This window comes from Thalassophryne amazonica, chromosome 1, assembly GCF_902500255.1.
Source record: "Thalassophryne amazonica chromosome 1, fThaAma1.1, whole genome shotgun sequence".
In the NCBI taxonomy this organism is placed as follows: domain Eukaryota; kingdom Metazoa; phylum Chordata; class Actinopteri; order Batrachoidiformes; family Batrachoididae; genus Thalassophryne; species Thalassophryne amazonica.
Window position 1 is genome coordinate 73,874,140 of NC_047103.1, and position 22,672 is coordinate 73,896,811.

General features: G+C 40.8%; 1 protein-coding gene across 1 annotated transcript in view; it reads right to left on the reverse strand.

The window, feature by feature from the left end:
- LOC117511803 (regulator of microtubule dynamics protein 1-like) overlaps positions 1 to 22,672 on the reverse strand; it is an 88,692-nt gene that overhangs the window by 43,459 nt on the left and 22,561 nt on the right. Inside the window, exon 3 of the mRNA XM_034171721.1 lies at positions 1,930 to 2,017. Coding sequence (XP_034027612.1) covers positions 1,930 to 2,017 — 88 coding nt within the window. The remainder of the gene's footprint in view (positions 1 to 1,929; positions 2,018 to 22,672) is intronic.

Consider the following 22,672-nt stretch of genomic DNA (forward strand, 5'->3'; position numbering starts at 1 on the left):
TCATTTTACAGGCTACCAGCAGTTATTGTGCATCAAGCAGTGGAGTGTTACAAGCTTTTTAAGCAACACAGAGAGACCTGACTCAGCAGAATAGGCAGAGCAAATCTGAAGGAAGCTTTAATATGGCCAGAACCAAGCAGACCTACCGTTAATCCAAAGCCCCTGGAAGATCGCTCCGGCTACCGTTGGTGTGAAGAAGCCTCACCGTTACAGGCCTGGCACCTTGGCGCTAAGAGAGATCTGCCGCTACCAGAAATCTACCGAGTTGCTGATCCACAAGCTGCCCTTCCAGCGCCTGGTGAGAGAAATCGCTCAGGACTTCAAGACCGACCTCCGCTTTCAGAGCCCCGCTGTGATGCTCTGCAGGAGGCCAGCAAGGCTTACCTGATCGGCAGCTTGCGGATCAGTAGATTTCTGGTAGCAGCGGATTCTCTCAGCGCCATGGTGCCATGCCTGTAATGGTGAGGCTTCTTTGCACTGATGGTCGCCGGAGCGCTCTTCCAGGCAGCTTTGATAGCCAGCTGCTTCCTCTGAGCTTTTCCTTCGGTGGATTTACGGGCAGTCTGCTTGGTTCTGGCCATATTAAGACTACGCTGTGACACTGCCGGCCACTTTGTTGCATCGTCATTAAATTCACTATCTGGTACAACATACGGATCCACTGAACCAACTGCTACACATCGATCACAATGAACAGCTTTATCTCGAGAGTTTAAAGCCTCATAATAAGCTTTCATTCTCTCCATTTTCTTTCACGCGCCAGCCGCGTAGTAATCCACGATGGAGAACGGTAACTGTCCCACAGCAAATCGGTCACGTGATTGAAAAGCCTCTATAGTAAAAAAGTCACATATTGTTGTGTAAATTCCCGTTAACCCACAATGTCTTTTCCCCATGAAAAAAAGACTACATTCATAAAAACGCATTTACATTCTTGTGTAAATTCATGTAAATCCATTTAAAGCCACAATGTCTTTTTTTCCAATGAAGGAAAGGCTAGATTAATAATAAAAAAAAAGTCACATAATCTTGTCGAAAAATCGGGTCTGAACAGCACAATGTTTATTTTCCAGGGAGAGAAAAATTCTTAGTGTTTCTTCATGGCACAGTTCGCTTTTTCTGTTTATCTTTCAATGTGTTCATGAAGCCAGTGACAATTTCAAGGATTCTTGTCCTTATCAAACTTTTTCTAGCCATCTTTTCTCTGATGTTGCTCCGTGACACAGACATGCTGCAAAATTCTTCTTTTAAAAACTTGAGAGCTCTAAGCGTTTGCAATGCCTACATGCTATGTTTAGTTTAAACGTATCCAACCTGATGGCACTTGAGAGGTGCAAAGATGAATGGGCAAAACCACCCAAAGATAGGTGCGTCGAGCTTGTGGTATCATATTCAAGAAGACTTGAGGCTGTGATTACTGCCAAAGGTGCATCAACAAAATATTGAGCAAAGGATGTGAATAATTATGTACATGAGATTTCTTAGTTTTTATATTTAACTTGCAAAAAAAAAAAACCTAAAACAAAACAAAGCTTTTTTTCATGTAGTCATTATGGGGTGTTGTGAGTAGAATTTTGGAATAAGGCTGTAACATAATAAAATGTGGAAAAAGTGAAGCACTGTGAATACTTTCCAGATCCACTGAATGAATATTTTTTGGTTTATTGTACTAGTTGCTTTACTCCTACCTGGCAGTACACTGAATATCCTTGGGTTGCAGACAAAACACTTAAAGGCATCATTTTTGTCTCTGGAAAATCACTGATCGACATTTTATACAACTTTCTTACATTTTATGTACCGAACAACAACGAATATTGAAAAAATATGCAAGTGATTATGAAAATAATAGTCAGCTTCAACCATATTGTTGTCCAGGCAACAGAGTAATTCATTACACATCTTAGATTGTATGAGTTCTATGCTCACCTGTTTTTGTACTGCAGCAGCAGCAGCTGGTGGAGTTTCTCCATTTCTGCACAGCTGTATAGATAGTCTGCCTGCTCTAAAACATCCACTGTGCGAGCATGCATGCATACACAGGCGCACACACACACACACACACACACACACACACACACACACACACACACACACACATATACATTACTAAAGTAGATGTGTGTGTGTGTGGGGGGGGGGGGGTTGTATCACATACAAGTTTATTACCTCCAAAGACGGTAAGACTTTGTGGCAATATTGGCAGTATAACTTTGATTTTTTTGATAATCCAAACTGTGCAGATGGTCTTGATTCTCCTTAGCATTGCAAGATACTACAGGTTATTTTTTTAGTTTACTGACAAAACTGAAAGGGTCATGTGCATCTGTATTTGGGAAGCAGTAGAAAAATATAAAAGCACCACTGTGAACAGAAATATGAATAAATAAATCAATTTTAAAAATCAAGGGTGGGAAATGTGAGAGAACAGTGCCTCTTTTTTTGTCTTAGCACATCAGCACCTTAGGGCCCTGTCCCACTGGCGTTTAGGAGGATTTCCGCATGAAATGAGGAGACAAAAGCTGAGCGTCCACAACAAAGGTGGGCGGAAATGACAAATGTCCTGGGGTGGATCAGTGAATACATGAGGAAGAAAAGCGGATATAACAGGGAACAGAAGCGAAGGCGACCGCAGAGGCGCCCCCATGAGGGGCACAGCGGCTGTGATGCACTCGTTTCATCCGTGCCCACTCTGTCTGCATGCGCGACATACCATTTGCGACCGTGATGTGGCCGTGCTGGGCATGCGTCATATTTGTTTTGCACGCTGTCCCCGTCCGCCGCCAAGCCGCGCCAACCCATCAGTTGCGGATATCAGCAGATGGAGGCATGTTGGTTGTGTATGTCCTGTGTATGTCTTCAGTATGTGTTCAGGCAGTGAAGCGGATCTCATCTGCAGCAGGATTTTTGAGCCGCTCAAAAATCCTGGTTGCGGACATGCGTGCCTCTGCGGATGATCACGGACGTGTTCGGATGGCGGGCGACTCATACAGGAATGTTACACGGTTATTGCGGTTGTGGGCCACTTTTGTGCGCATTTCATCCGCAAATCCTCCTAAACGCCAGTGGGACAGGGCCCTAAAGCAGGATCCAAAATTCACAAGATCTTCTCACTGTGAAACCAGCTTCTAAGTGACAGGTATGTGTTTGAATGAGTGATTGTGACATATCATTGCAAAGGCCTTTCGGCATCTATCTTAGGGTCCTGTCTCAATTGTGAGGGAATTTGCTTGATTTCGCACAATGTTCTCTGGGTGTTGCAATTATCTTGTTGGCGTTGCACGCGTTGCACCTGGATTTTGAACAGATCAAAGCTGGTGAGGGAACAAGGGTACTCCCCACACAATCCCACACACTCCCAGAGCCATTATGGGTGTCGGGAAGACCTCTGAGTGTGGTCCCTACAACGCATAGCATGTGAGAATCGTGAGAGCTTTGTGAGGGGGTAATAACAGATTAAATGACTTTGTCAGTGATTGGAGACAAAAATGGAGGATCTGACATTCCTGTGGGAGATACGCACGAGCTCCCCTGGGAGCACGCCAAAATATGAATAGAATAATTCTTTATTGTCCACCGATGTGGAAAATTGTCTTTGGCTCACCAGCACAAAAAAGACAAAAAAAAAAAAACAGTCATAAAACATTCATACAAACACACGAATAAAACAAAAATAATCTACATAAAATACATGGAAGTAAAAGAAGAAATAGAATAAGACCTAGTAAGATAAATAAAACGTACAGTAAGATCTAATAAAATCAAATAAAACAGAAGTAAAGCAGTTCAGGTTTAATTTGTGGAGTGGTCACTTTTTTGAGTTCATTATGGTGACGGCATTTGGTATAAAAGATTTTTTTGAAAGAACCTTTGGCCAGAGGAGCTCTGTAGCGCCTCCCAGACTTCAAGAGCTCAAACTGACAGGACAGAGGATGAGAGCTGTCTGCCAGGACTCTCTCAGCTTTCCTCCTCATCCTGTCAGTGTAAATGTGGGCCAGAGTCTTCTGGGGTTTTCCCACAATTTTCCCCACCATTTTTACAATTCTATTTAATTTGTCCTTACATTTACAACTCAAGTGACCAAACCAAACACAAAGATGAAATGTTAAAATACTCTCAATATGTGCAGAATACACAAGCTCTAAAATCTGCGGATTAACACCAAGACAACTCAATCTTCTGAGAAGACTGAGTCGCTGTGAACATTTCTTAAAGATAAAATCAGTGTTTTCAAAGAAGCTCAAGTGACTATCAAGAACTGTACCAAGATATTTAAAAGTTTCAACCGTTTCAACAAGCTGGCCATCGAGTGAAACTGGCTGCACGGTCAGTTCTTGCTTTGTGTGAAAAACAAGCTCCTTTGTCTTAGACACATTGATTTCCAGCTGGCTGTCGAGACACCAAGCTTCAAGAGCCTTAGTGTGAGCAAGATAGGAGGCTTCGCCAGAGGAGTCACACTTCTGTAGCAGGCCGACTAGGGCCATGTCATCCGCGTATTTAATCAGTTTAAAGTTTGTGTCATTAACTGCAAATTCGTTTGTAAAAAGAGAGAAGAGCAGAGGTGAAAGAACGCTACCCTGTGGGCAGCCAGTGCTTATGATGAGCTCTCCTGACAGAATGTTGTTAGCACAAACTCTTTGAGGGCGACAAGACAGAAAGTCTCTGATCCAGAGCATCAGGCCCTTTTCAACATTTAAATCAGCCAGCCTTTTCAGAAGAATATGTAATTTCATAGAATTAAAAGCTGCACTGAAGTCTACAAACAAAACCCGAGCATATGCTTTAGCAAGTGAAAGCTGCTTTGAGATCATGTCCAGCAAGATCAATCCGGCATCATCAGTACCTCTGTCCCTCTTATAGACAAACTGCAGAGGGTCTAGTTCACTGACCACTGTGGTGGTCAGGACGTCAACTAAAACTCTCTCCATAGTTTTACATAATATGGAGGTTATGGCAGTGGGCTGAAAATCTTCAAGTTTGCTTGCCCCTGGCTTTTTTGGTACAGGCCTTATTATGGAGAATTTCCAAGATTTGGGCACTCCTGTGACAAGAAGGGAATTAAACAATCTGGAAAAGACTCCTTTTAATTTGAGGAGCACAGTCTTTGAGTAGACGGGCTTTCAGGCCATCTGGGCCAGTGGCCTTGTTTGGCTTCAGTTTAGAAAGACTTTTAGCCACGTCATCCTCAGTGATAGCTGTTGGAGCTCCTGCTGGAAGATTTTTACAGATCTCATCACATTCCTGTTTATCATCCACTTTATCAAATCTACAGAAGAAACGGTTTAACTCATCAACAAAACATTGATTAATGGTTGTAAGAGCATCACATTTCTTACTGGATTTGCCCATCAGTGTATTTAGACCTTCCCAGGCTTGTTTTATATTGGCACTGAAAAATTTACTTTCTGCTTTATTCTTGTACTCAATTTTTGCCTTAAATATATTCCCTCTCAGCTGTCTCCTTTTTTCCTGCATTAATTGCACATTACCAGAGCAGAAGGCTGCCTTCTTTTCATTAAGACAAATTTTCAATTGTTTGGACACCCAGGGTTTGTTATTTGGGAATATTTTCACAGTTTTAGTCTCTGACACGTTATCCTCACAGAACTTAATATAAGATGTGATGGTGACAGTGAGTTCGTCTCCATCCAGACAGGATTCAAAGAAAATGTCCCAGTTTGTTTCATCAAAACAGTCTCTGAGTTGCTCTTTGCTTTCCTCGGACCACACCTGTACCTGCTTATTAACTGTTTTAATTCTTTTGACCACAGCTTTGTATTTAGGCAAAAGATGAATCACATTGTGGTCAGATTTTCCAAGAGGCAGTCTGCATACCGCTTTATAAGCCTCTGGGATGTTGCCATAGCAACGGTCAAGCGTGTGATGCAGACGTGTAGGACAGTCTACATATTGCTGTAGAGTGGGCAGGTGGTCAGACAGACTGCAGGAGTTAAAGTCACCCAGAATGAAAACGGGCTGGTCAGCAGAGCGGGTGAGTGCATTATTATAGCTCTCTGCTATTCTCTCTCCTGCTGCGTCGTCATCTGGACCAGGCACGTATACGAGAATGACATTGATCTGTCCGAACTCGCGCGGAGGATAAAAGGGTCTAAAAGATACAGTCAGTATCTCAGTCAGGTGTGCATACTTGCTCTCGTATGCTGTATTGAGTGGCCCTGCTGTTATCCACAAACAAACACAGACCCCCTCCGATAGATTTGTGCGCAGTGTGCGCGTCCCTGTCCGCTCTGACAGCGGTGTAGCCTGACAGGCTCGGTGTATCGTGATGATCTTTAAGCCATGTTTCCGTAAAACACACAAGATTACTCTGTCTAAATTCACTGTCATGCTCGGCTCTCAGCACAAGTTCATCGAGTTTATTGCTTACCGAGCGGACGTTAGAGTGATGACAGGCAGCGGGAATCTGCTGCGGCGTCTCCAGAGTCGGTGCCTCACGCCTCCCCTGGAGCCACGCTTTTTCCTCTTCCCCAGACATTTAAGAGGCCGTCGGATTTCCTGGCAGTCCGCAGGTAGACAAACTGAAGGAACCCCACCAGGTGAGCGAAGTGACAAAAGATGCTCTCTGGTGTAAGTAAGGAAGCTTTGCCGGCTTGTGAAGCATCTCCTGTGCGCAAACGCTGATAGGCAGAAAATGATCCACAGAAGTGCGATTTTCATTGCGACGATAAGGTCCAAAGGGCAAACTGCAGTGACGTTCTGACAGGTCACATCCACATTAAACCAATGAACTGCTTAAAAAAAATACGTTAAAACAAATTTAATAACGCTAACAGACAAACAGTGAAACAAACAGTGAGCGCAGGGTCAGCATCAGGCCGTGCCCCCGGAAGTAAACAGGTAAGTAGGTGTTCACAGGAAACCCTATATAAATATCGGAGATAATTGAGATAGACAGCGCATCTACAACCCCTGGCAGAAATTATGGAATCACCGGCCTCGGAGGATGTTCATTCAGTTGTTTAATTTTGTAGAAAAAAAATGCAGATCACAGACATGACACAAAACTAAAGTCATTTCAAATGGCAACTTTCTGGCTTTAAGAAACACTTAAAGAAACAGCTTGCAGTCTCTGAGGCATGGACTTAATGAGTGACAAACAGTACTCTTCATCAATCTGGCTCCAACTTTCTCTGATTGCTGTTGCCAGAGCAGCTTTGCAGGTTGGAGCCTTGTCATGGACCATTTTCTTCAACTTCCACCAAAGATTTTCAATTGGATTAAGATCCAGACTATTTGCAGGCCATAACATTGACCCTATGTGTCTTTTTGCAAGGAATGTTTTCACAGTTTTTGCTCTATGGCAAGATGCATTATCATCTTGAAAAATGATTTCATCATCCCCAAACATCCTTTCAATTGATGGGATAAGAAAAGTGTCCAAAATATCAACGTAAACTTGTGCATTTATTGATGTAATGACAGCCATCTCCCCAGTGCCTTTACCTGACATGCAGCCCCATATCATCAATGACTGTGGAAATTTACATTTTCTCTTTAATTGAGCCCTCAAATTAGCCTAATAAAATGAGCACACGTTTTCCTTTCATTCAAAATGAACTCCATAATATGACCTAAATTGTCATACTCAGGATGGGGAGACACTTCGCCCTCAGCATCCTTTTTAATGTGCTTAAACTCCAGATGATGCCATGCTGGGTAGCTGGAGTTCTCTGTATGTCCTTATGCGTTCAAACCATGATGATATACCCTATCCAGATCCATTTCTAATGGGGAAATGTATTACACTGTCTCCTGGTTTGTTGACTAATAGCCAACATTTATGTGTCAAGACAATATTGAGTAATTGAGTGCACATTTTACAAATTGTGGCCACGTTCAAGTAGATCGTGCCCTTGTTTTACTCAAACGATGCTTAAAACGTGTGCACAATATAATAAAATGTGTGCATGTTTTGTCCACATGCAAAACATTTTGCGATGACACTTCCAGGGCTCCGTAGGAAAGTAACCTGCATCAGACTTTCATCTTATCCAGGGGGAACTGAACTGATCCACTTAATGCTACAGCATCCAGAGATACACACTGGCACCAACAGATGTCAGCACTGATAGAGGACTTACTTATTCCTTCAAGGCTAATGACCCCCATCTTCAAACAGAAGTCTTATAATTTCCTGGCTATATGCCTTTATGCAAAAGAAAAAAAACTCCACACAAATAAAAAATACAACAATTACAGACTGGCTGTGATCTTTGCAGAATCAATGATTTGGACCCTCATCAACATCAATTTTATTTATATAGCACCAAATCACAACAAACAGTTGCCCCAAGGCACTTTATATTGTAAGGCAAGGCCATACAATAATTACGTAAAAACCCCAACGGTCAAAACGACCCCCTGTGAGCAAGCACTTGGCGACAGTGGGAAGGAAAAACTCCCTTTTAACTGGAAGAAACCTCCAGCAGAACCAGGCTCAGGGAGGGGCAGTCTTCTGCTGGGACTGGTTGGGGCTGAGGGAGAGAACCAGGAAAAAGACATGCTGTGGAGGGGAGCAGAGATCAATCACTAAATGATTAAATGCAGAGTGGTGCATACAGAGCAAAAAGAGAAAGAAACAGTGCATCATGGGAACCCCCCAGCAGTCTAAGTCTATAGCAGCATAACTAAGGGATGGTTCAGGGTCACCTGATCCAGCCCTAACTATAAGCTTTAGCAAAAAGGAAAGTTTTAAGCCTAACCTTAAAAGTAGAGAGGGTGTCTGTCTCCCTGATCTGAATTGGGAGCTGGTTCCACAGGAGAGGAGCCTGAAAGCTGAAGGCTCTGCCTCCCATTCTACTCTTACAAACCCTAGGAACTACAAGTAAGCCTGCAGTCAGAGCGAAGCGCTCTATTGGGGTGATATGGTACTATGAGGTCCCTAAGATAAGATGGGACCTGATTATTCAAAACCTTATAAGTAAGAAGAAGAACTTTAAATTCTATTCTAGAATTAACAGGAAGCCAATGAAGAGAGACCAATATGGGTGAGATATGCTCTCTCCTTCTAGTCCCCGTTAGTACTCTAGCTGCAGCATTTTGAATTAACTGAAGGCTTTTCAGGGAACTTTTAGGACAACCTGATAATAATGAATTACAATAGTCCAGCCTAGAGGAAATAAATGCTTGAATTAGTTTTTCAGCATCACTCTGAGACAAGACCTTTCTAATTTTAGAGATACTGCATAAATGCAAAAAAGCAGTCCTACAAATTTGTTTAATATGCGCTTTGAATGACATATCCAGATCAAAAATGACTCCAAGATTTCTCACAGTATTACTAGAGGTCAGGGTAATGCCATCCAGAGTAAGGATCTGGTTAGACACCATGTTTCTAAGATTTGTGGGGCCAAGTACAATAACTTCAGTTTTATCTGAGTTTAAAAGCAGGAAATTAGAGGTCATCCATGTCTTTATGTCTGTAAGACAATCCTGCAGTTTAGCTAATTGGTGTGTGTCCTCTGGCTTCATGGATAGATAAAGCTGGGTATCATCTGCGTAACAATGAAAATTTAAGCAATGCCGTCTAATAATACTGCCTAAGGGAAGCATGTATAAAGTGAATAAAATTGGTCCTAGCACAAAACCTTGTGGAACTCCATAATTAACCTTAGTCTGTGAAGAAGATTCCCCATTTACATGAACAAATTGTAATCTATTAGATAAATATGATTCAAACCACCGCAGCGCAGTGCCTTTAATACCTATGGCATGCTCTAATCTCTGTAATAAAATTTTATGGTCAACAGTATCAAAAGCAGCACTGAGGTCTAACAGAACAAGCACAGAGATGAGTCCACTGTCTGAGGCCATAAGAAGATCATTTGTAACCTTCACTAATGCTGTTTCTGTACTACGATGAATTCTAAAACCTGACTGAAACTCTTCAAATAGACCATTCCTCTGCAGGTGATCAGTTAGCTGTTTTACAACTACCCTTTCAAGAATTTTTGAGAGAAAAGGAAGGTTGGAGATTGGCCTATAATTAGCTAAGATAGCTGGGTCAAGTGATGGCTTTTTAAGTAATGGTTTATTTACTGCCACGTTAAAAGCCTGTGGTACATAGCCAACTAATAAAGATAGATTGATCATATTTAAGATCGAAGCATTAAATAATGGTAGGGCTTCCTTAAGCAGCCTGGTAGGAATGGGGTCTAACAGACATGTTGATGGTTTGGATGAAGTAACTAATGAAAATAACTCAGACAGAACAATCTGAGAGAAAGAGTCTAACCAAATACCGGCATCACTGAAAGCAGCCAAAGATAACGATACATCTTTGGGATGGTTATGAGTAATTTTTTTCTCTAATAGTTAAAATTTTATTAGCAAAGAAAGTCATGAAGTCATTACTAGTTAAACTTAAAGGAATACTCGGCTCAATAGAGCTCTGACTCTGTCAGCCTGGCTACAGTGCTGAAAAGAAACCTGGGGTTGTTATTTTCTTCAATTAGTGATGAGTAGTAAGATGTCCTAGCTTTACGGAGGGCTTTTTTTTTTTAATAGAGCAACAGACTCTTTTTCCAGGCTAAGTGAAGATCTTCTAAATTAGTGAGACGCCATTTCCTCTCCAACTTACGGGTTATCTGCTTTAAGCTGCGAGTTTGTGAGTTATACCACGGAGTCAGGCACTTCTGATTTAAAGCTCTCTTTTTCAGAGGAGCTACAGCATCAAAAGTTGTCTTCAATGAGGATGTAAAACTACTGACGAGATACTCTATCTCACAGAGTTTAGGTAGCTACTCTGCACTGTGTTGGTATATGGCATTAGAGAACATAAAGAAGGAATCATATCCTTAAACCTAGTTACAGCGCTTTCTGAAAGACTTCTAGTGTAATGAAACTTATTCCCCACTGCTGGGTAGTCCATCAGAGTAAATGTAAATGTTATTAAAAAATGATCAGACAGAAGGGAGTTTTCAGGGAATACTGTTAAGTCTTCAATTTCCATACCATAAGTCAGAACAAGATCTAAGATATGATTAAAGTGGTGGGTGGACTCATTTACATTTTGAGCAAAGCCAACTGAGTCTAATAATAGATTAAAAGCAGTGTTGAGACTGTCATTCTCAGCATCTGTGTGGATGTTAAAATCGCCCACTATAATTATCTTATCTGAGCTAAGCACTAAGTCAGACAAAAGGTCTGAAAATTCACAGAGAAACTCACAGTAACGACCAGGAGGACGATAGATAACAACAAATAAAACTGTTTTTTTGGGACTTCCAATTTGGATGGACAAGACTAAGAGACAAGCTTTCAAATGAATTAAAGCTCTGTCTGGGTTTTTGATTAATTAATAAGCTGGAATGGAAGATTGTTGCTAACCCTCCGCCTCGGCCCGTGCTACGAGCATTCTGGCCGTTAGTGTGACTCGGGGGTGTTGACTCATTTAAACTAACATATTCATCCTGCTGTAACCAGGTTTCTGTAAGGCAAAATAAATCAATATGTTGATCAATTTTTATATCATTTACTAACAGGGACTTAGAAGAGAGAGACCTAATGTTTAATAGACCACATTTAACTGTTTTAGTCTGTGGTGCAGTTGAAGGTGCTATATTATTTTTTCTTTTTGAATTTTTATGCTTAAATAGATTTTTGCTAGTTATTGGTGTTCTGGGAGCAGGCACCGTCTCTACGGGGATGGGGTAATGAGGGGATGGCAGGGGGAGAGAAGCTGCAGAGAGGTGTGTAAGACTACAACTCTGCTTCCTGGTCCCAACCCTGGATAGTCACGGTTTGGAGGATTTAAGAAAATTGGCCAGATTTCTAGAAATGAGAGCTGCTCCATCCAAAGTGGGATGGATGCCGTCTCTCCTAACAAGACCAGGTTTTCCCCAGAGGCTTTGCCAATTATCTATGAAGCCCACCTCATTTTTTTGGACACCACTCAGACAGCCAGCAATTCAAGGAGAACATGCGGCTAAACATGTCACTCCCGGTCCGATTGGGGAGGGGCCCAGAGAAAACTACAGAGTCTGACATTGTTTTTGCAAAGTTATACACCGATTCAATGTTAATTTTAGTGACCTCCGATTGGCGTAACCGGGTGTCATTACTGGCGATGTGAATTACAATCTTACCAAATTTACGTTTAGCCTTAGCCAGCAGTTTCAAATTTTCTTCAATGTCGCCTGCTCTGGCCCCCGGAAGACATTTGACTATGGTTGCTGGTGTCGCTAACTTCACATTTCTCAAAACAGAGTAGCCAATAACCAGAGTTTGATCCTCAGCGGATGTGTCGCCAAGTGGGGAAAAACGGTTTAGAAATGTGAACGGGTTGGTGGTGTACACGGGGCTTCTGTTTAGGGCTACGCTCCTCCTCACAGTCACCCAGTCGGCCTGCTTTCCCGGCTGCTTGGGATCTGCGAGAGGGAAACTAACGGCGGCTAAGCTACCTTGGTCCGCACCGACTACAGGGGCCTGGCTAGCTGTAGAATTTTCCACGGTGCGGAGCCGAGTCTCCAATTCGCCCAGCCTGGCCTCCAAAGCTACGAATAAGCTACACTTATTACAAGTACCATTACTGCTAAAGGAGGCCGAAGGAATAACTAAACATTTCACACCCAGAGCAGAAAAGTGCGGGAGAGACAGGAGAAGCCACCATGCTAAACCGGCTAAGAGCTAGTAGCTGTGCTAAGCTAGCGGAGTCCTAAAAACACACAAAGTGAATAATGTGTAAATAATTTAGAGGTGATTCAGCAGAGGGAGTCCTTTAGTTAAGGCACGTGAAGATTACACTGTGAAGCAAATCGTTATCTAGGTAACTAGATCAATCTAACTGCGCAGATTAAACAGCTAACAGATACAGCAAAACACCGCTGTGCTCCGGAACAGGAAGTGATAAAATACCGCAGTGAGAGCCAACCACCAGTAGAGGCAAGCCTTGAGAGCCCTGATTGCAGAACTTGAGAAGCTGAGTTAGACTGTCTGTGTTTGTGATGAAGATCAAGGTTTTCACGGACTTCCTGGATGAGGCCATCGTAAGTGCATCTGTATGCGGTGAAAGTGTTGACCTTGTAGAGACATTCACTTATCTCTGCAGAGATATCAATGTCACTAGGTCCTCCAGGCCTGAGCTAGTGAGACGCCTGGTATGAGCTTATGAGTCACAAGGTCTTGATAGGGGTATTTGGTGATACCAATATCTCTGCACGAGACATGGACATCAGAATGCTTTTTTAAAATGGAAATCTTGTGACTTTGCCCAAAAATGTACATTCATTTAATTAAATGACACCCACTTTTTTCACAGTTTCAACAAAATCACTTTCAGTTTTTAAGTAATTCTGCATCCATACAAAGCATGAACCAGGCCTAAAAATAACTGAACAAGCAAGCAACAACAAACAGAACAAGGTGAAAACAACATCTATGGGGTTCACAATAATTTTACTCATATCAGGTCATTTGTTTGATTTAAAATGTCAAGCTCTGATTACTGCTTTCAAATCTGTTACCGCTTTTCTTAATTTAACATAGTTTGCTAAATAAATATTTTTAGGTGTTGATAGTTCTTTACATAAAACAATAATTGGCAGAAGTTCCAGTAAACTGAGATAATCATAAATTTTAACAACCAAACAATTGAGTGATTAAACTACACTCAACAAAAATATAAATGCAACACTTTTGGTTTTGCTCCCATTTTGTATGAGATGAACTCAAAGATCTAAAACTTTTTCCACCATACACAATATCACCATTTCCCTCAAATATGTTCAGAAACCAGTCTAAATCTGTGATAGTGAGCACTTCTCCTTTTCTGAGATAATCCATCCCACCTCACAGGTGTGCCATACCAAGATGCTGATTAGTCACCATGATTAGTGCACAGGTGTGCCTTAGACTGCCCACAATAAAAGGCCACTCTGAAAGGTGCAGTTTTATCACACAGCACAATGCCACAGATGTCGCAAGATTTGAGGGAGCGTTGCAATTGGCATGATGACAGCAGGAATGTCAACCAGAGCTGTTGCTCGTGTATTGAATGTTCATTTCTCTACCATAAGCTGTCTCCAAAGGCATTTTCAGAGAATTTGGCAGCACATCCAACAGCCTAACAACCGCAGACCACGTGTAACCACGCCAGCCCAGGACCTCCACATCCAGCGTGTTCACCTCCAAGATCGTCTGAGACCAGCCACTCGGACAGCTGCTGAAACAATCGGTTTGCATAACCAAAGAATTTCTGCACAAACTGTCAGAAACCGTCTCAGGGAAGCTCATCTGCATGCTCGTCGTCCTCATCGGGGTCTCGACCTGACTCCCGTTCGTTGTTGTAACCGACTTGAGTGGGCAAATGCCCACATTTGCTGGCATTTGGCATGTTGGAGAGGTGTTCTCTTCACGGATGAATCCCGGTCACACTGTTCAGGGCAGATGGCAGACAGCGTGTGTGGCGTCGTGTGGGTGAGCGGTTTTCTGATGTCAATGTTGTGGATCGAGTGGCCCATGGTGGCGGTGGGGTTATGGTATGGGCAGGCGTCTGTTATGGACGAAGAACACGTGCATTTTATTGATGGCATTTTGAATGCACAGAGATACCGTGAGATCCTGACGCCCATTGTTGTGCCATACATCCAAGAACATCACCTCATGTTGCAGCAGGATAATGCACGGCCCCATGTTGCAAGGATCTGTACACAATTGTTGGAAGCTAAAAATGTCCCAGTTCTTGCATGGCCGGCATACTCACGGACATGTCACCCATGAGCATGTTTGGGATGCTCTGGACCGGGCGTATACGACAGCGTGTACCAGTTCCTGCCAATATCCAGCAACTTCGCACAACCATGAAGAGGAGTGGACCAACATTCCACAGGCCACAATTGACAACCTGATCAACTTTATGCGAAGGAGATGTGTTGCACTGCATGAGGCACAATGGTGGTCACAACAGATACTGACTGGTATCCCCCCCCCAATAAAACAAAACTGCACCCTTTCAGAGTGGCCTTTTATTGTGGACAGTCTAAGGCACACCTGCTGCACTAATGGTGACTAAATCAGCATCTTGGTACTGGCACACCTGTGAGGTGGGATGATTATCTCAGCAAAGGAGAAGTGCTCACTATCACAGATTTAGACTGGTTTGTGAACAATATTTGAGGGAAATGGTTGATACTGTGTATGTGGAAAAGTTTTAGATCTTTGAGTTCATCTCATACAAAATGGGAGCAAAACCAAAAGTGTTGCGTTTATATTTTTGTTGAGTGTACATGACACTTAAATTATTAATCTGAGCATACTGTGTTGTGTCATAACTCAAGAGCACGGTGAAAACCTCACATAAAGTAAACATTCAAACATTTACTTCCATGAGATCAGCTCAACTTCAGACCCCTGAGCCTGTGGAGGGCAGAAATAATCTGTGTGTATTAGCTGACCCAAAAAAAAAAAAAAAAAAAAAAAAAAAAAAAAACCACCTTTTGTTTCCGGGCAGGCAGTGGCAGTTCTACACTGAATTACTCCCCGGGCAAAACCCCTGTGAGCCCCCCCCCCCCCCAAAATGGTCAAAATTTTGCACAGACAGACAGTTTTTCTTATTTTATTATTATTTTTAAGATTTTAGAAGTGCCCCTGAAATTGCAGTTGACATCAAAACAATGCAGGCTACAATATAACTCATACAAGACATCCACGAACCGCAAATTTGAATAAACATGCCCTCACATGCTAAATGTCTGTCATTAGATGCTGTATTAATCTGTCTATTAGGGAGAAATGATTAGCTCTTTTATTAAGGTGCATATCTGTCTCAACATTTAGCTAAATATTTAGCTTGATGTTGGTAAAACCACCTAACAGTTCTGCACTTTTAAAGGTTTAAAGTGGTCTCACCATTTTCTTACTTACTCACTTTATATCTGTTGTCAACAGTCAGTCATATTGACTATGGTGTAGCACCAGAAGGATCGTCTTGTTTGACTGTGTGGATCAATCTTAGATTTACATCCTCTGTTGGACATTTCTGACATATGAAGACAGACGCCTGTTGTAGATGCCAGTGATTCTGCAGTGCTGACTTTCCTTCTGGCTCTGGTTTCATGGTTACAGTTTCTGATGACAGTCCGTCCATTTCTGAGTCCTCGTGATATTTGTTCCTTCCTGTTTGTAAGTGACTGTTATCTGATCTCACAGCAGTCGTATCACCAGTGATGACATAGAAAGCAGAATGAAATCAGAAATGAATCTGATCTCTGATCACATACACAAGGAAGGTAACAAGAAAAACAAATTAAACTTGAGATGTTCAGACAGCTCATATACAGTAAGGAGCCCAAATCTCAAATCAAATAATTTGATGTGGCACATTCACACTCTGCTATATTCACTTAATCTAGTTCTGCAACCGGTCCAACATACGTCAGTTGTTTAATATTAAACAGAATATACTGTAAAATACAATACAATTAATTATTCAAGTCACTTAACGTGTAATGTGAACGCAGCTCAATTTCTAAACCCTCAATAAGCAGGCTCTCCTGCAAACTTTTTTTTTTCCACGAGTGGGCAGTTTGCCCTTCCTGGTTGAAATTCAAACACGTTCTTTACACTCTGTTTGCTTTCAAATGCCTGTTCTCAGCGCAAAGTTCTGGTCCTGTGCTGTGTTCTAAGTGGACTTTGCCACCAGACAGCAGGATCCTGCTGAGCGGAAACAGCGGAGAAGAAACGGGAGCACTGCAGGATGATCCATCCAGAGTCAAAGCAGAGCAGAGCACCTGCTCCAAGGGGACAAGACAGGAGACAATCGCCTGAACCTTTTACACTGGGTCTGTTCTGTGCAGCTCAGCAAGCAGGGGCGCCTGCAGCTGCAGGGAGGGGGTGCCAATTTGCTAAGAGAGTGGCTATACGCCCAACAGTTGGGTCAATAAAGTAAATTCGCGAGCATATACGCCCAACCACAACCGACCAATGAGAGTGCTTGTAAGGTCCCTTCCGGTTTCAATGCCGGAGGGAAAAAATACATTTCTCACCGGCTGCGGGAGGGTTCGCACCCCGCGGAGGGGCTGTGATCTAAGTGGTTCTGTTTGGCTCATCACACCCAGGGAACAGTGTCAAACTAACACCATCTTACAGTCAACAAGCAGCATTTTGTTCAAAACTGTTTCGTCGTTGTTAACAGGCTTCCGTTCAAATGCTTATGAAGTTTGTCTGTTTTTCATCCATTGGCAGTGTTTTTGCAGTAATTAAAGACAATGACATTAAATGTGTCAAACATACGCCGCAATAGAGCCTTAAAAGTGGTGTAACAAATGTAGTTTAGAATGTACAAACATGTCAAATACACGATCACGAATAAGATATTATATTTATCTGCCCAATGGTTGTGCATGTAACGTTCAATGTATGACTTATCTGCCCAAACGGTTGGGCGAATAAGGTAAGACATTATATTTATTTGCCCTACGGTTGGTCGTATAGCCTTTGCCATTTGCTAATTCCCCACAAAGTGATATGATCACTGCTTTGCGGTGCAGACGATCAAAATCAAACCAAATCAATTTCATTTATATAGCGCCAAATCACAACAAACAATCGCCCCAAGGCGCTTTATATTGTAAAAGCCATACAATAATTACAGAAAAACCCCAACGGTCAAAATGACCCCCTGTGAGCAAGCACTTGGCGACAGTGGGAAGGAAAACTCCCTTTTAACAGGAAGAAACCTCCAGCAGAACCAGGCTCAGGGAGGGGCAGTCTTCTGCTGGGACTGGTTGGGGCTGAGGGGAGAGAATTAGGAAAAGACATGCTGTGGAAGAGATAAGAGATCAATCACCCCAATGATTTAAAAGCAGAGTGGTGCATACAGACAAAAAGAGGTGAATAAAAAGAAACACTGGGTGCACTCATGGGAAACTCCCCAGCAGTCTAAGTCTATAGCAGATAACTAAGGATGGTTCAGTACTTAGCTGCAGCATTTTGAAATAACTGAAGGCTTTTCAGGGAACTTTTAGGACAACCTGATAATAATGAATTACAATAGTCCAGCCTAGAAGAAATAAATGCATAAATTAGCTTTTCAGCATCACTCTGAGACAAGACCTTTCTAATTGTAGAGATATTGCGCAAATGCAAAAAAGCAGTCCTACATATTTGCTTAATATGCGCATTAAAGGACATATCCTGATCAAAAATGACTCCAAGATTTCTCACAGTATTACTGGAGGTCAGGGTAATGCCATCCAGAGTAAGGATCTGGTTAGACACCATGTTTCTAAGATTTGGGGGGGCCAAGTACAATAACTTCAGTTTTATCTGAATTTAAAGCAGGAAAGTAGCCTGTCTTCCCGGCAAAGTGGTGATAACCATGAATGGATCCAAACACTCGTCACTGACCCACGGAAGTGGAAGTGTTCGTGAAGGACAACATAAAGAGGGACGCACCGGAGGAGACGTAATTCTCTTTTTTTCCCCCTCGACGATTTTGAAACTGATTAGCGCTATATTCCAAAGACACAAATTAAAAGTGGTATGAGATATCTGTTCTTATAATTCTACTGCGAGAGGCATAGTATATATTTTATTATTACTTCTGTTATAACACTATGGTGCATAATATTTAGATAATGTTTCATTTCACTGTGTTTAACCCTGTTTAGGCCTTATTTAAAATTACTCTGGCCCTGTTGGCATAATACTCATTTTATCACTACAGCTTAGTGTGAAGTCAAGAGTCACACTCTCTTATTGAAGGACATTTTTTTTTGTTTTATTTTTACTACATTGTATTGACGGTGCTTCAGTTCAGGAGAGCACCTCTTTTCTAATAGACAAGTTTTACTGCACTGGAGGCAGCTGTGTTTTTTTGTTGTTGTTTGTTTGTTTGGGGAAAATCGAGAGGGTATGGGGTTTGCTACTTTTTCCTTTTCTCTTTCTCTTTTCTTGTGTTCTCAGAGGGTGGTGGCAGGGTCACATGTCATTCACTCTGAACTAGAACCTGGATAAGAATTTAGTTAATATTGTTTCTGGAACTGTAAGGGACTGAATGGTGCTGTGAAGCGGGGCAACATCCTGTCTCATTTGAAAAAACTAATACAGATATTGGTCTCTTGAGGAAACTCATCTGAAGGCCAAAGAATCATTTGTAGATGGCGTAGAAACGGATCGGCCAAATTTTTCATTCAAATTTTAATACTAAAAGTAGAGGTGCAGCAATAATAATGAGAAAATCAATCCCTTTTGTGGCAACCAAGTAATCTCAAACAGTAGAGGTAGATATATTTGTTCTGGGGAGGCTCTTTTTGAATTAGTTATTTTAGTTAGTGTTTACGCTCCAAATATCAATGATAAACAATTCATTATATCCTTTTTTTTCCTGCAATACCAAATCTGGATTCGCACAAGCTTATAGCTGGTGGAGACTTCAACCTGATATTAGATCCCCAATTAGATTGGTCCTCACAGAGAACAGTGGCTCTGTCTAAATCTGCATGAACTGTTTTGGATTTTATGGTGACATTTAAAATAGTAGATCCATGGAGATTGTTATTTCCTTCGACACGTCAGTATTCATACTTTTCACCAGTCCACCGCTCTTATTCTCGGCTAGATTTCTTTCTAATTGACTCCAGGCTGCTACGAACAGTTAATCAGTGTGAATATAAAACAATTGTCTTGTCAGATCATTGCCCAGTACTTTTACAATTAATTTTTGGGCTGAAATCCGTTAAAAGATGGAGACTTAATAACAATTTATTGTCGGAGCAAAAATGGCAGGAAGAAATAAAGAAACACATTGATATATTTCTTGACAGCAATGACACACCAGATGTCATAAGATCCACGATTTGGGAGACGCAGAAAGCCTGTATATGAGGACACCTGATTTCACAGAGTAGGTTCATTACTAAAAAAATAAGAAAAAAGGAACTACATATTATTGAGAATATTGCAGAGGTGGACAGACAGTGTCTGTCCTCTCCATCGCCCGATTTATACAAAAAGAAGCAGTCTCTTCAGACAGAACTTAATTTGCTCTATACGACTGAAACAACCAGGTCACTCACTATGTTGAGACATAACCATTATGAACATGGAGAAAAGGTGGGTAGGCTTCTCGCGTCCCAAGTTAAGGAACAAACAGTTTCAAGGGCAATTCCACAAATCAGAACTGAAACAGGACAAACAACAATGGACCCAATAGAGATCAATGAAATATTTAAGACATTTTATACAAATTTATACACTTCTGAATCTAAAAATGATATAGCACTAATAGATCATTTTTTTAAAGGCCTTCATATTCCAACAATTAGCACAGAACATAGGGACCTATTGGAGAAAGCAATTGAATTAGAGGAACTAAAATGTGCAATAGATAAAATGCAAAACTCAAAAGCGCCAGGCCCAGATGGTTACACGGCTGAGTATTAAGACTTTTAAGGAGCAGATTTCCCCCTTATTTTTGCAAATATTGGAAGAAGCATTATCCGGGGGCTCTCTACCTCCATCATTTTATGAAGCCAGCATATCACTCATTCACATTCCTTGGAACCTGGATCATATAGACCTATAAGCTTACTTAATGTAGATTATAAGATTTTTGCAAAAATTTTGGCGACACGTCTAGAACATATACGTACTTCCAACAATTATATCAAAGGATCAGACCGGTTTCATCAAAGATAGACACCTATTCTTTAATATAAGAAGATTACTGAATATTATTTATACAAAAAATGTGGAGAACCACGGAGCAGAATTGCTACTTTCTCTTGATGCAGAGAAGGCCTTTGACAGGGTAGAGTGGGATTATCTCTTCTCGGCCCTGTCAAAGTTTGGATTCGGCCCCAAATTTATATCTCTAGTAAAACTGTTATATATTCAACCCCAGGCATCAGTGCAGATCAATAGCATAAGCTCAAACTTTTTTCCCCTAGGCCGCTCTACTAGACAAGGGTGCCCCGTATCTCCAATATTGTTCGCGATAGTGATAGAGCCCCTGGCTATTGCTTTGAGAGCTGCTGACAGATACTCCGGAATTTTCAGAGGTAATATGGAACACAAGGTATCACTGTACGCTGACGACCTCTTATTATATATATGAAATGGGAAGGAATCTCTACCAGTTATACTATCAATATTGCAAAATTTTGGTATAATATCTGGCTATAAAATAAATTTTTCTAAAAGTGTGTTATTCCCAATTAAGGGAATGGACCAGCAACATTCCAGCTTCATAAATTCATACTCATTCACAGTTTCTAACAAATTTAAATATCTAGGAATCATTATCACACAAGATTTTTCTAATCTTTTTAAACATAATATATCAAGTTTGCTTGAGCGAATAAAATCAGATTTTGACAGATGGGTTAACCTTCCAGTTTCTTTAGCAGGATGAATAAATGTTGTGAGGATGAGTGTTTTACCAAAATTTCTATTTGTATTTCAATGTTTACCGATTTTCATTTCAAAAACATTCTTCAAAAAATTAGATGGCTTGATTTCTCAATTCATTTGGAACAAGAAGACTCCTAGAATCAAGAAATCTTTTCTGCAGAGACAAAAAATACTCAGGGGCATGGGGTTGCCTTGCTTTCAGTTATATTACTGGGCTTGTAATATTCGTTATTTTTTATTTATTTATTTTTTTTTATATTTATTTCATTCATTTAAAAGAAAAACAGAAAAGCAAAAAACAAAAGCACCACAATACCAGAATGAAAAGGAGCAGAAAGAAGAACAAGTCTTATGATTTCTGCCCCTTTTAACAATACAATCTTTCAATATACAGCATCATAGTCAACATTATTTAACAGATTGCATTTCTTTAACTTGTCACATACCACTGACCCATTTCATAATTATGACCATTAATTAATAGATTACATCACTGACAGGTTACATTTAAACTTAAGACACTCCAAACATTATTAACAGTTTACTTTTTTTTTTTGTTACTTTCTTGCAGCCCACTGACTTACTTCATAGTTTCATACTTACTTAATACATCTATTAATATGTTTTTTAAATAATTTAAGCGACCTTAATTCTTTAATTTCTTTATTAAGATTGTTCCATAATTTGACACCATTTACTGCAATACTCCTTTCCTTTACTTTGGTTCTAAATCTTGTTTTTTAAAGACTTCTATTCCTTTCAATTTATAACTACTTACTCTTTTTTCAAACATATTTTGAATGTTTGTTGGTAAAGTATTTTTATTAACTTGGTATATCGTTTGTAATATTTTCAAATCAACTAAATCATGAAATTTAAGTACCCTATACTTAATAAACAATGGATTAGATGGATCTCTAAAACCACTGTTACTAATCACTTTAAAAGCTCTTTTCTGCAAAATAAATAAAGGTTGTATATAGGTTGTATATGTTGATCCCCAGATTTCTACACAGTAAGTTAAATATGGGACAATCAATGAATTGTACAATGTTAATAAACCATAACTATTTAATGAATATTTTACTTTATGCAAAACAGCAATGGCTTTCGCTATTTTTCCTTTTATGTAATTTATGTGTGACTTCCATGTAAGATCTTCATCAATCATGACTCCTAAAAATTTCATTTCTTTTTCATTTGTCTTTTTGGTGTGGTGGGCCGGGGGTCGACTGGGTTGAGATGGAAAATCATAGCTGTCACCCATCTTCACTGCGGGCACTGGTCTATTCTTCTGTTA